The sequence below is a fragment of the Phalaenopsis equestris genome, unplaced genomic scaffold, assembly GCF_001263595.1.
Source record: "Phalaenopsis equestris unplaced genomic scaffold, ASM126359v1 Scaffold000533, whole genome shotgun sequence".
NCBI lineage: Eukaryota > Viridiplantae > Streptophyta > Magnoliopsida > Asparagales > Orchidaceae > Phalaenopsis > Phalaenopsis equestris.
Genome location: NW_018164973.1, coordinates 53,558 through 68,705, shown reverse-complemented (window position 1 = coordinate 68,705; position 15,148 = coordinate 53,558). Strand labels below are relative to the sequence as shown.

Below are 15,148 nucleotides of genomic sequence, written 5' to 3'. Positions count from 1 at the left end.
CAATGCTAACTTCTCGTTGAAGACAAAATCTTAGAATTGACAGTGTTATTTTCAAAATTCAGCAATAGAACGTGAAACAATTGTGAAGGAACAAAACAAAAGGTTTTAAATCAATAAGTGATGAGCATTCTCTTGATTCTCATATCTATAGCAGAAGCCTATAGACTGGCATTCAATCTAATCAACTACAAACACGAAAATTAAAATAAAAAAAAAATCCCATCATAAGAGTAGGCTACTTAAGGAATGAATCATTATTCTAAAACAACTTCTACATGCTTCAATTTAACATGTTCAAATTCGAAACCAGAAATATAGCATGCAAAGCAAAGCGAAGCCTTCTCCTTCAAATCAAAATAACTTTTGGAAGAATCAGCTATGCTGCACTCTATCCCAAAGCATATGGCAAGGGATCAAAGAATAATGATCCATCAAAAAGACGCATCCAAGAAAACAGAGTACCAACGTGTTCCTGAAGTTCCCTATGAAAAACTATAGTCTTGGAAAGGATGAAGAGCCATTCAAATAAAAGAAATAGGAAAGCCTAATTCCGATTTCAAGTTAGTCAGATGACCTACAACAAACATAAATATATTAAAATATGCAATCTGCATCACAACTACATCATAATTGTAATACAACTGCAAGGTTTTTTTCAGTAATATGGTACTTTCAATCAAAGATTGCTTCAGTTTCATACTCAAATTAGAAGACGTGCATCGGTAATAATATGCACTACATCAAGTCAGTAATTCAAACATGAACAATTACATTCATATATGAACAATTAAGTTCCTTTTCAACTATAGTAATATGGTACTTCCAATCAAAGGTTGCTTCAGTTACATACTCAAACAAGAAACAACCAAACATCCATAGGGCAACTTAGAACAAGATGAAATGCATATAAATAGCCAAAATCAAAACCAAACCGATAGTATGATTGGGTTTAAAATCAACTTCCTTTCCAATTTAAACAAAAGAAAAGATTAAAAAAACCAAAAATTTTTTAGGATGAAGATAGTGTCTCCTGCAGCAAAAATAAATTAACCCATCCTATATGGAAGATTTTGTAAGTTTACTTTGAAACCCTCGCTTGAGACATGTTGGCGAGTAAAAATAATTAAAAAATGAAACCGCAAATGCCACCAGAAGGATTGAATTGAACCTACGCAATGCTTCGCAGATATTCTACATTAGTTTACATGTTTCACAAATTTCAATGAGTGCTAAAAACAATTGAAGTCAAGTTCAATGCAATATAAAAAACAGAATATATCCCAACATTTTGCATATTTAAAGCTTTCAAAATCAATAAAAACAGTTCCATCTTGGTCTTTTTTATGGCAGGGCAGGTAACTCATCAATAGTATTATCACAACTAATTGGGTTGCATTGCAAAAAAAAGAAAATAATAAAGAGAATAAAAAAAAGTCAGTAATAAGCTCAACTATATAACACTGGTTACCAGTTGGCATTGCTAATGTAATACAGTAATAAAGAAAACAAATAAAACTCACAATTGATGCCTCTCAACCAGCGACCCACAACGCGATACATATTCTTAATAAAATTATGAAAAACGCAAATAAAGAAAAGAGTTTCCAAGAAAGATGAAACATTATTGATACAAAAGAAAAAAAAAGTAAGGACTACAATTAAAAAGGATAAAAATGGACAAAGCATTCACAATTAAAAACATCTTGAGGTAGAGCGAAGCCCTTAGCATCAACTTAGAACATGTTGAAATGCATATCCATAGCCAAAATAAAAATCAAAGTGATAGTATGCTTGGGTTGAAGATCAACTTCATTTGCCAAAATTATCGAGGATGAGGATAGTATCTTTTGTAGCAAAAAAAAATTAACCTATTCTAAGTGGAAAATTTTGTAATTTTACATGGAAACCCTCGCTTGAGACATGTGGGTAAGTGACAGAAATAATGAAACCACAAATGCCACCAGAAGAATTGAACCAACACAATGCTTAGCAGATTGTCACCTCCCAAAAGAGCTCTTAAGAGAGGTGGGCAGCCCTGGACTTAAACACTGCTCTTCGGCCCTACACCTAGTCAATGTGGGATTTTTTATTCGTGACATTCTCCTCCACCCAATTGCGTGACGCCCTAGTCACGGATAGGCTCCTCCGAGGATCTCACTATACCGTGGAGAGTTCACACACCTGGCAGACAATAATCTGCTCTACTATCACTTGTCATCTTCCAAAAGAGCTTTTAAGAGAGGTGGGCAGCCCAGGACTTAAATACTGTTCTTCGGCCCTACACCTAGCCGCTTTTTTGTCTGTGACAAGATGCTCTAAATTGGTTTACATGTTTGACAGCTTTCAGCAAGTGCGAAAAACAATTGAAGTCAAGTTAAATACAATATAACAACCAGCAGATATACCTACATGTTGCAAATTAAAAACTTTCATAATTAATAAAAACAGTTCCATCTTGGCCTTTTAATGACAGTTAACTCATCGTTAGCATTATCACAAATAGCTGGTGCATTGCAAAACGATAATGAGAATTAAAAAAAAGGAAGTTAGTAATAAGCTCAACTATATAACATTAGATACCAATTGGCATTGATAATGTAATACAGTAATAAAGGAAAAAAAAAAAAAAACTCACAATGAATGCCACCCGTCCAGCAATGCACAACACAACACATTTTCTTAATAAAATTATGAAAAACACAAATAAACAAAACAGTTCCAAGGAAAGACTAAACATTATTGATGCAAAAGAAAAAAAACTAAAAAAACATAAAAATGGACAAAGCATTAAAAAATATATTATCAAAAACAACTTGTGGTACGGCAAACCCCAAAGAAACACAAATGAAAACATATATCAGATGAAGCAAAAAAAATCATAAGAATAGGTTAATTTTTAAAAAAAAAAGTAAACATAGATACAAAATAAGAAAAATATGATTAATTAGACGTCTAACAAATGTCAAAATCTGAAAATTTTACGGAAATCTAAGAATATAAAATTTTATAATAAAAACATAAATAAACATATTATCAAACTTGGCAAAATCATAAACATGCATACACAACAATTACTAAAATATTCAATAGAAAATAAATAAAAAAGTCATCATTTGATGTAAGCCAAATGTTGGTAAGAGAAAAATTGTCATCTATAAGTTATCAAAACATATACAGCAGAAAAACACATCAAACAGCATACACAAGACTTGAGAGGAAAAAAATAAATAAATCTTATTCAAGTATTCAATATTCAACGATGTTTACATGCCATAAGTTCCTATTTATATCCTACCAAGGATCAAAAATATGTAATTCCTCCAATAGCTTGCCAAAACTTACAATTTTTAATCCAGTCTATTTCGCAATCTCAGTTCAATAAAATCCCTTTTTTTTTCAAATTCAAGCAATTCTCAGTTTCCCAATTTCAGTGCCTGTAATAGTGCCAAAATCAGAATTCTAAGGAACGTTTGAATCCCACAGCAATGATAATTACTGCAGAACAGAGAAGGCATGCTCATATGCACAAACTGTCAATTGGGCGCGCTGCTGCAGGAAATATTACATATAAAAACTGCCAGCTACAATGCAATACAATAAGTTCATAAGGTAAGACGCATAAGAACTTCGGAGACGATTTCACAGGAGGAATTCAATGGAAATTCCACACAAAGCAGAAGATCAGTGAATTTCAGAACTTCCAAATAAAGTTGAATGAAAGACCTCATGTACCAATACAACTGTTTGAAAAAACCCAAGCGTTGAATTGAAACTCTACTTGCAATTGTAGACAAAATGAAAAGAGGTATTCAAAGTACTGGAGAACACAATCCGTTTTTAATAGGATCATCATCCCAGGCATATGTCAACATAAACCAAATAAAAAAAAGATAACTAAACTCATAAATAGGTCATTTGTTTGGCTTAAGAAAAAAATGAAGAGTAAAAAGATTCAGTGTAGTTAAAATGTAAAAGTTTTTATATACATAATACCAAAACATTGCTATTTACGTTTCTCAAACCACAAACTCTAATATTATGAAATTCTAATTTTCGTCAACTCTTCCATGTGCAACTTCATCCCGTAAAACTGGCATACAAACACCCCCGAAACTCCCATCTTTCTCCTAAATTCCACGTGAAGTTGTCGGAGTTGCGAAAATCACTAGAACCAGCGAACAAAGACCTCCAAAACTCCCTTCTTTCTCCTTATGCCACGCTCCTACCCAACACTAGTCCTATTTAGTTCCCAATTTTGCACGCAAACCAAGTTCCAATCTTTCTCTGTTGAAATGCTGACGACGATTTCAGCTGATTCTTATAATAATTAAATGGGCTAATTCTTCATTCACCACTTTCTTCTTCCAACTATGAAATCAAACTACATTCCTTCAACAGGAGATGTGCGTTGACGCATTTCCAGCCGGGGAAGAGAAATCGAAGATGCTGGAAGCCTACCAGCAAGCAGCTAACAAGAAACACCCTCACCATTGTCGGTGCTACTTCCAAGTTCCTCCCTGCTCTCGGCCACGACTACATTGACGGCCGCAACCTCGCTGAAAACACCACAGCCTAACCTCACAAATGTCGTTTCTTTCCATCTTGACGACTTAGTAACTTGGATCGCCGATGAAACTTGCCGCCACCTAAGGGAGAAGTTACAAAACAAACTCCGGCCCAACATTACCATCGCCAATAACGAAAGTGAAAACCTCAAGACCATTAATGAAGCTATGAATGTGATACCAAACAAGTACAATGCAAGGTATAAGACATATGTGAAGACCTAGAGTTTCACAATCCCTTGGAGTTCGCGACCTCTCATGCTTCGTCTCCGATGAAGACTGGATGGGAGGTTTGGAGGTCTCGTCAGATAAGGATGGAGACGAAAGAGTTAACAGAAGTGTAAATTTCATAATATTAGAGTTTGGGATGTGAAATACATAAATAGCAATGTTTTGTGTGTTATGTATGTAAAAACCCCTAAAATATATTGTATTTGAAATATTTAAGTTGTTCGTTTAGATATAGAATAAATGTAGAAGATTATTTTTTATGTTTGATTTAAGGTAAAATGAAACCCATTATAAAACCAAAAGGTGGTGACTAGCAAGTGGGATCGGTGTTGGTGGCCAAAAATGGCAATTGCAAAAGGCAAGCTGCGGCTAGGACGGGCAGCCAGGAGTTTGCCAAAGGGAACGGGTGATGGCGGTGGCAGCGACTGTCAGCTACAAACCAGTGGTAGCAGCCAAATGGTGATTATTGATGGTAGCATTTAAAACTCGAATAAATTTGGTGAATTTGAAATACACAAAAACTCGAATCTATGTTTCTCAAGCACTCAAATTTCAAATACCCTTGCATTTGGAATGAAGAACACCCATTTTGCAAGCAACCAAACGGCCCCCAAATTGGGTTGTAAATGAACCAATGCACTCAATGAACAACTCAAACTCAAATTAAATACTCAATAAAGTTTGTTCAAATTAGTAAATAAACAAGTGCGAACATTTTTTAAAAGCTTGATGTTTAAATGAACTAAACTAAAGCACAATCCGAATCTTTTATTTATGTTCACGAACAAATAGGTTTATTATTAAACTGGCAACTTGTTAAATGCTCAATAATAATCTAGATAATAGAATGTATCATATATGATATATTATTTAAATAAAATTTGATTACCTAAAACCTACTTGATTACATATTTAATATTCAAATATCATAATTTAATATCAATATGCCTTAAAATTTATTACAATTGCTTCTTATTTCTTTACTTCAATGTAATAGTCTGTTAGTATTTATTTATAACTATTTTATTGCGAGCAAGCCTAGTTGTAGGTTATTATGATCTAATGTAATTGGAGTAAACTAGTTTGATGGCATTTCAAAATTTATTTTAGATTTATAAAATCATTTGTTAATAACTTTATATGAAAAGCTAAGTACACATTCAAATTTTAGCTTATTTATTAACCCGTTAAAGTACTCATTTAATTAACATAAACAAATCAAATACAAGACAAGTATGATTTTAAAAAATTTAATCAAGTATGAACATATATGTGAAAGATTGGCTCGCGGTTAAGCCAAACACGAACAGCTTATAATATAGCCAAGACAAGTCCAATCAAGAACATACTCTGCTTGACTCAGCTCAATTAAAGCCCTACCCGAAATCTAATCTTACTTTTCACTTTCTATGCTCCTGAAAAGTACATAATTTTAGATTTCTGCTACATTTAATCATACAAAATTTGAAATCAGCTTAATTTTTCATTGATGTTATTGTTGGACAAAACAATAATCATTTACCAGATATTACATTACAGGGGTGATTCTAGAGATTCTTGTCTGGTTAAGATCTCAAGCTCCAACACATGTTTTACAGATTTCAAACAGTACATTCAAATCATTAAATTCCAATTTTTCCATCATCGTTATTAAATAGTAGTCATGCGTATGGAATGAAATGCAATGATGAATAAATGGTGCTGCATTCTCTAAAGAAAAGCTAATGCTGGCCAATTCGCAATATAGCTGTCGACCATATAGATGCATGAAGAAATGTGAAGAAACAAGAGAAGGTAAAAAATGGTAAATCTTCAAAAACAAAACAATAAATTTATAAAGAAAATTGCAAGCATACAAAAACCATTTTTAGGTAACAAGTAACAAATGATTCAAAGAATTATTTATAGCCGTGTCATTAAACTTGTGCAGAATCAGGGGAAGAAAATTTACAGGATGAATATATGAATTATATTTTATGAAGCTCAAAGGAAAGCTACAGCAGTAAGGAAAATAATTCTGCAAATGCAACCTTTACACAAATTTTCATTTGCCAGGTTACATTACAGTGGTGACTCCAGCGATTCTTCTGGTTAAGATGTTACAAACTCCAATACATGTTTCACATATTTCAAACAGTACACTCAAATCATTAAATTCCATTTTTTCCATCATCGTTATTAAATATTAGCCATGTGTATGGAATGAATGGTTCTGCATTCTCAAGAGAAAAGGTAAAGCTGGTAGATTCTCAATATAGCCAGATTGAATACAAATCGACCATAAAGATGCATGAAGAAATGTGAATAAACAGGTGAAGGTCAAAAATGGTAAATCTTCAAAAATATAACAATAAATTTATAAGGAAATTTTCAAGCATCCCAAAACCATTTTTATGCAACAACTGACAACTGATTCAAATAATTATGAATAGCTGCCGTCATCAAACTTGTGCAAAACCAAGGCAAGAAAATTTACAGAACAAACAAATCAAATATATTTTATACAGCTCAAAGGAATGCAACAGAAGGAATTAAGGAAAATATTTCTGCGAATCAAACCTTTACACAAAATTCACCTTTCATTTCACAAGCATGTCACTTCCGTAACATCACAAGTATTATAGAAAAATGAATTCTATAGGTACCAACAAATCAGAGAATGAAACTGCAGTCATAAAACATAAAAACAGCAAACCAAACTTTATGAAAATAAAAAATATTGTTTTTTTATCACATAATAAGACCAAGAAGCAGCCAATAATTGGTAATATGATGAACATAACCTTACCTGCACATTGCTTTCTTCCATTAAAATCTCCTTTGCTTTGTCACATAGGACTCTCACCTGCCAAGAAATTTACAATGAAAAAAAAGGAAATAATAGTGAGTATTAATTCTTCGAAAAACATGATTTATGATAAAAAAAATAATACGACCACAAATCTACTTAATAACTCTAAAATAAACAAGAAAAATGCCGCCCATAAAGTACCCATACCTATCTTTATGCATAGCTCTTATAATCAATGGATTTTCAGCTAACTATTAATAGAAAGAATCTTTTCCAGGCAATGGCAATAAATTGTAAAGTAAATTCACTCTAAAAGGCCACGTACTATGATGTGTTTTCCAGAAATTGCCCATAAACTCACATGGGTATGGTACTCTAAAAAGTATTCCAGAAATTCTCCAAAAGTCTAAATAAAGGATGCAATAATGCATCCATGTTAAATCCAATACTATTCTTTCTAAACCATATCTAACATCATTTTTTGCAAAAATTCTTCAATTTATCTAGAAGTACAACAAATAAATACCGTTAAGAACATTATTAGTTGTAAATCTTAATCAATCTAAAATTTCTATGCCTAAACCAAAACCTCTTTATATTTCAAAATAAAATCAAATTGTATCCGTTTACAATCTTCTTAAATATATCAGTTTTCCTAACCCATTTTTTATGATTATTTGATAAGGCAAATTAAATGATAAAATATTACAACCATGTTAAATTCATTACTATTTTTCTAAACCATATCCAACATCACTTTTTTTTCGAAACTTCTTCAGTTTATCTATGAAATATGAAGTACAACAAATAAATCCCGTTAAAAGCATTATTAATTGTAAATTTTGATCAATCTAAACATTCTACGCCTAAACCAATTCCTCTTTTGTATTCATTCACAATCTTCTTAAATATATCAATTTTCCTAATCCATTTTTTTTATGATTATTTGATAAGGCAAATTGAAGTACCATCGTACATCCATGTCGTATCCATTACTATATTCTAAACCACATCCAACACCGTTTTTTCACACCATCTTCAATTTATCTACTAAGTAAAACAAATAAATCCCGTTAATAGCATGAATAGTTGTAAATCCTAGTGAATCTGAACCTTCTATGCCAAAATCAAATCCTCTTTAAATTTCAAAATAAAATCAAATTGTATCCGTTTACAATATTCTTAAATAAATCAATTTTTTTTCCTAACAAATTTTTTTATGATTATTTGATAACAAAAGAAAATCTGGGCTAAAATTTATAATGGTCTGAAGACATTAATTGTTTTTAATATCATTCTGCTCAAACATCTAATTACTGGAAAACAACAAAAATTCAAAATTAAAACTTATTTTAACTATTCACTCTCATAACCACTTCCTAGGAAGGATAATGTGATTTAGTGAATAATTATTTAAATATTCCATTATTTAAAAAGGGACTAAATTGTGCATCCACTAAACTTTGGACCAAACATTACCGAAGATTAGTACTTTAGCACCCACAAAAACTAGTGATCAAATTTAATGTTCAAACTAGCTTCTAATTCAAAAGTTATCCTACAAAATCAATCTTATCATTTTCTTTCTAAACCAAATCAACTAGCACTTTAACGACTCCAACATGTACAAGTTTAAAAGAACTTGACCATGCTATTATTCAAGCCATCATCAGAACAAACCTCCAATAGCACTAATTTGTATGCACTTAAATGGGCTAAACACTTTAAGTTCATCCCATGAGAACATTTATATATTACAAAAGCTCCAGCAATGGAAGCATCTTGAAATTAAAATAAAAATTATATTGGATTATGGTATGGACCTCTGACCTCTTCAAATGATAACTAAGCTCTAACTGATCAAAAACCTAACCACCCGCATATACTATTTATCAAATATATACATCACTATTAGTTTCTGATTGGTTTGAATCAAATTTTTGTCATACCATCATAAACTTGAAAACAATTCCAAATGAATTTTAAGTTGAACACTCTTACCCTAGCTTTAACTCAAATAGGTTCAAGTTGATTTTGACTCAATTAAAAACTAATAGCAAACTTAAATTTTAATAAGAGAAAAACTTCATATTTTAAATAGTCCTAAAAGGGCCTAATTAAATAAACTTAGATGGGCTAGGAAAACCATTTAACAATCGTAGCTAAAGCCCAGGAGAAAATAATAATCATTGCCATTAAAACTATCCTAACTATTTGTAATGGCTTTGTAAAAATACTCGCTCCATAAGAGATTCAATGCTCAAAAAATAAGGGATGGAGCTTTGACAATTCTTGAACAAGAAAATGCACCCAACACAGCTCTCCATTTAGGAAGAGAAAGCGAGAGAAGGGGGAGACTAAAAAAAATATTTAGATACAAATATTGGACACCTTGACTGTAAAAACTTTTTTTATAAAATTCAAATTATCCCTTTTCTTTTTAAAAGGCAAAGGGTAATACCTCTTGCGTCGGCAATTTCTTTTTTAAAAATGATTTTAGGACTTTTATCAACTATTTTTAATACTTATAATATAAAAAATTCAGTCATTATCCGACAATTTATTATAACTTTACCCTAACTAATTTTTGAGGCTATTTAATTACCAACAGATATACAAATTTGTTGTTTCTAACATACTTACGCATATTGTATTTTTAAAAAAGGTTGTCTCATCTATATGTGGTGTCATGCATGCACAACAATGTCTGCGCTTGTGCACCATAGACCTCCATTCATTTATGTTAAATATTAAATGTAGTAGTAACTTTGATTTGAAGTGATTGAAAACATATTTTTGCACTACCTTTATCCATGAAGCCTTTGATCCATACATTTCCTTATCAATCCATCTTAAAGCGCACATTCTACCCTCTTTAATCCATGCTTAAATCATTTAAGTCAATTCTCCACTCTTGCCCTAATAAATTTTACACCCACCATCACCTTAATACATTCACTTCTCAATCTAAACTTGTTATTTTACCACAATCACATCTTAACATTTACATTCCTACCCCATTACTCGCTTACCTATGATTTCTTTATAGCTCAACACTCAACTTCATATATTTAGTTTGTCTTGTTGCAATTTATAAATTTACTTCTAACCCTTCGTGATACCCCAATTCATAAACTCCTAAAACACTTCTCAATAGTAACCACTTTTCTTCATTCTACAACTTATATCCCATTCCACACACTCCTTTTGTAAAAATAGAACCAAAACACTTCTCCATATTACTCGTTGGTGTTTTCTTTTTTTTTAAGAAAACATTAGGACTTTTATCATATATTTTTAATACTTGTAATATCAGAAATTGAGCATTATAGAAAAATTTATTTTAATTTTGCCCTGATTAATTTTTAAGGCTATTTAATTACCAATAGATATACAAATATGTTGTTTATTTTGAAAAAAGGTTGTCTCATCTATAGGTCGTGTCATGCATGTACAACAATGTTTGTGTTTGTGCATCATAGACCTCTATTAATTTATGTTAAATGTTAAATATAGTAGCAAATTTATTTTGAAGTGATTGAACACATAGTTTTGCACAAACTTTATTCATGAAGCCTTTGATCCATCTATTTCCTTATCAATCCATCTTATAGTGCACATTCAACCCTTTTTTAAACATGCTCAAACCATTTAAGTCAATCCACCACTCTTGCCCTAATAAATTTTACACCCACCATCACCTTAATACATTCCCTTCTTAATCTATGATGAGTTATTTTACCACAAATACATCTTAACATTTACATTCACATCACATTACTTGTTTATCTATTATTTATTTATAGCACAACACTCAAATTCATAAAATTAGCTCGTCTTATTTCAATTTATAAATCCTATGTGATACCCCATCTCATAAACTCCTAAAACACTTCCCAAAAGTAACCACTATTCTTCATTCTACGACGTATATCCCCATCCATACACTCTTTTTGTAATAATTGAACCAGAACACTTAGCACACTTCAGCTCTACATCATCTTCCAAAAAAAAAGGCAAGTAATTATCAATTTCAAACCACTAAAACAACATAACATATACTCAATCTATGTTCTACCAATCCAACGTCACCATTTCTTTGCAAATGCTCTCAATTGTTCAAGCTTTAACATTATCTCAGTAGAAGTCACTTATTCAAACACAATCGTTTGAAATAACATAAACAAGATGACCCACTTCGAATATCCTTTATAAGTACCTTCATAGCCAATTAAAAAAAGTTAAATTACTGACAATCCTAGAAATAATCCTAGTTTGATTGAGAGTGTACATGCATACCTTCAACACATAATTTTTTTTCCTGATGCCGCTCAATAGGTTCACATGTTACCTAATCATGTCTTCCAAAACTTTTAAAAAAAAATACACTAGAAATGTTCTCCATACTTTTCAATAATTGCCCAAAACAAAAATTGTCTTAATAGTGAATCATCCTGACACATAGCTAAGTTAAATCTTCATAACAAATGTGGTAATTTTACTTGTTCATTAGACTCTCGAAATAATAACATTGATGGCTCATATTGATTCCCTATAATTATTTCAATACTAAACATATCTTACTTGTGATAAACATTTTACCAAAATGCTTCGTTCCAAATCATATGGCATAATCCCGGTCTCCTAAGATGCCACAAAAAAAACATTATATCAATCAAATAATTCTATCAACTCCTATAATTTTCTAAATCTCAATAGATGACTCGTCCATCTAAACGTTACCATTATGCATATCTTTTGGAGTTAATACAAAATCAATAGTGAAATAATATTACAGAGTATCCGCTCAACAAAAATACTAGTATTACCATTATGCGTCTAAACCTCGTGTGAAAGCCACAATAGTTATAATCGTATCACAAAAATTGTTTTGCTTGATAGAATAGAAGAGGAAAAAGAGCACTGAACGGTCATCAAATGAAACTCTGCTTGGAGCTGTTTTATATTTTATGGGGCTTCGAAGAAAATAACTAAAGTTGTAAAATGAAACTCAATAGATTTTATAAGGGATACCCTCGATTATCAATTCTCAGCCGTAACATACTTCCTTATGGAACTTATGTGTAATTTCAAATGCCACAAAGAAGATTATAAACGAAGCCGTTCTTTTTTTCCCCTAACAAATGAAATTCAACTGAGCCTACAAACGTTACGGAGGAGTCTTTGTCCATCAAACTCGTGTATCCTCAGCCACATCCGAATCAAAATGTTGCATTGGCCAGTTTAAACAAACTTCGTCCGATGACCCATCACTACGCCTTCGGATCAGATTATTCTACTTCCAATTTGCAGCGCACCGAATACAATTCAAAATTTTCTCGCAGATCTAGAAAAACTTCAAAAAAAAACCTCTTCAAGCGGCAAAAGACCGTGTCTCCATCCGGCCGAACGCCCAAATAAAAAATCTTAACTCACCGAAACCCAAAACTCCAACGGAACAACAGTGAAAAACTCCAGCCGCCTCCAAAAGTCTAGAATATCACCCGATCCGTCAACCCCGCAGCAATTCACCATCGCAGCAAGGATCAAAAAGCAGAATAAAAAAAACGAGGGCAAGCAAGTCGAGATCGATTACAAATCTAAAAAGATCGAGTCGAATAGAACCTCTTGTTCCGTAAGCGGCTTGCACTGCATAAGCTGCGTAATTTGCTCGTCCAGGTTCCCATGAGAACTCGCCTGCACCGGATTCACGCTCATCTTCTTCTCCAGCAGCCACAATCGATAACTCTATACCGGAACAAGTGTGTAGCCCTAGACCTCCAACTCTGTCTCTCTCTCTCTGTCTCTCTCTCTGTCTCCCCTGGTTAGCTTCGGTCGAGTTCGGCAATTTGGAGGAGAAACGAAGGGCCAGTGGCGGAAGAGCAAGCAAATGGAGCAACAATAAGAAATGCAGAAGAAAAAAAAGAGAAAAATGTGCCAGAAATAATCTGCCTCAATAGCCAGCCGGTGAAGTACAGCTGTTATCTGTGAACAGCAAACATCAAAAGAAAGTGATTGTATTTTGCCACGTATGACCACAAGGATGGACATAATTCTTTGAAAAATGCATGCCAAGGATGCTGGATCGGACGATAAACAGATAATATAATTGAATTATTTAAAAGGCTCAGATAATATTTTTAAATATCATTCAATATAAAATCTCTCGTTAACCGACTAATCTGCATGAATTTAGTCATTACATGCGCGTGTTGTGTATTGTTTTGATAAAAATAAAATAATAAATATAATAATTTTATTTTATTGGTTCAATTTGATTATTAATTTTAATTTTAATTTTTTTTAGTTTGTTATTTATTCGTCTTTATTTTTATGAAATCTATCACGCCGAATATCAATTTACGATATTTTGATTAATGATTATTGCTTGTTTTTTAGCTTGATCGGTTTCAACCTAATTGACTTGGCTCGTGTGGACAGGAGCTTTCGGGATCTCTTTGTAGGGATCTTCATCCATCCAATTATTTTTTTTCTAGACCGTTAGAACTCTACGATATTAATGTATACATATGATTTGTTTTTAGCAATTTTCTCATTGCTTTCTTTACTTTTCACACCATTATCACGAATCTTTTTTTTTCACTCTTGTTCAAAACATTTTATGATAGGAAGGTGCTTCTGAAAAGCATATCTATTAGAATATAATAACTAAAGGAAACTTACTATCGTAGAGTTAACGAAAAAATTAGGTTCATGTCGATTTAATTTTGGAAAAAATATTACATTAGGACTCCGCACGTAGATCTGTATGTGGAGTCCAATGAGAAGAAGCCAACTGGTAGGTGGGTCCCATTGGCCGAAAAAATTCAAAAAAAACTCACATTTAGTGTGACACAGCCCGAATCATCGGCCCCACCGAGAAAAAAATTTAAAATTTGTGTTTTTTCGCACAAACCCGGCCCGAATTTAACCCAACGAAATGCCGATCCAGACAAAAAGCACATTTACGACAGATTTCGGCATTTTTTTCTTCTGTGATTTTTGGTTTTTAGTGGTTTCGAGTATTCTTTGTCGCTTCCTCTTCGGCGGTTGGACTTCCTCTTTGGTGCAAGGAAATAGCTATGGTTTCTTAAACGGTTTTTCCTTCTGTACATCTCTTCGCAAGGTCGATTTCGCCTTCTTTCTACGTTACGCAAAGTCGGTTTCGCTTCCTCTTCGGCGCAAAGACGTGGTGTTTATAAGTGAGAGCATTGTGTCGTTCGGCATCCCCATGATTCAAAGCTTTGGTTTTTCCTTCCTGTTGTTAGCACATAACAATGGAATGTCGCAAGGGAACTGAAGAATCTAGCGGTATGGCAAAGTCTTCGATGTATTATGTTACATTGTTTATTATAGATAAAAAGAAGATTTTCCATTTTGTTATGATTATGTTATTGTAGTGTTATAATTGTTTTATTGTGTTATAGTTGTGTTATAAATGTGCTATTGAAGTGTTATGATTGTGTTATGGTTGTATTATGATTGTGTTATAGTTGTGGTATTGTTGTATTGTTATTATGATATTGTTGTGTTATTGTGGTGTTACTTATGTTATTACCCT

General features: G+C 32.4%; 1 protein-coding gene across 1 annotated transcript in view; it reads right to left on the bottom strand.

Moving 5' to 3' along the window:
* Window positions 1-13,491, bottom strand: part of LOC110028836 (serine/threonine-protein phosphatase PP2A-2 catalytic subunit) — a 28,338-nt gene extending 14,847 nt beyond the window's left edge. Inside the window, exons 1-2 of the mRNA XM_020730847.1 lie at window positions 13,213-13,491; window positions 7,585-7,641 (exon numbers count right to left, since the gene is read on the bottom strand). Coding sequence (XP_020586506.1) covers window positions 7,585-7,641; window positions 13,213-13,305 — 150 coding nt within the window. The 5' untranslated portion in view covers window positions 13,306-13,491. The remainder of the gene's footprint in view (window positions 1-7,584; window positions 7,642-13,212) is intronic.
* Window positions 13,492-15,148: the final 1,657 nt, after the last annotated feature.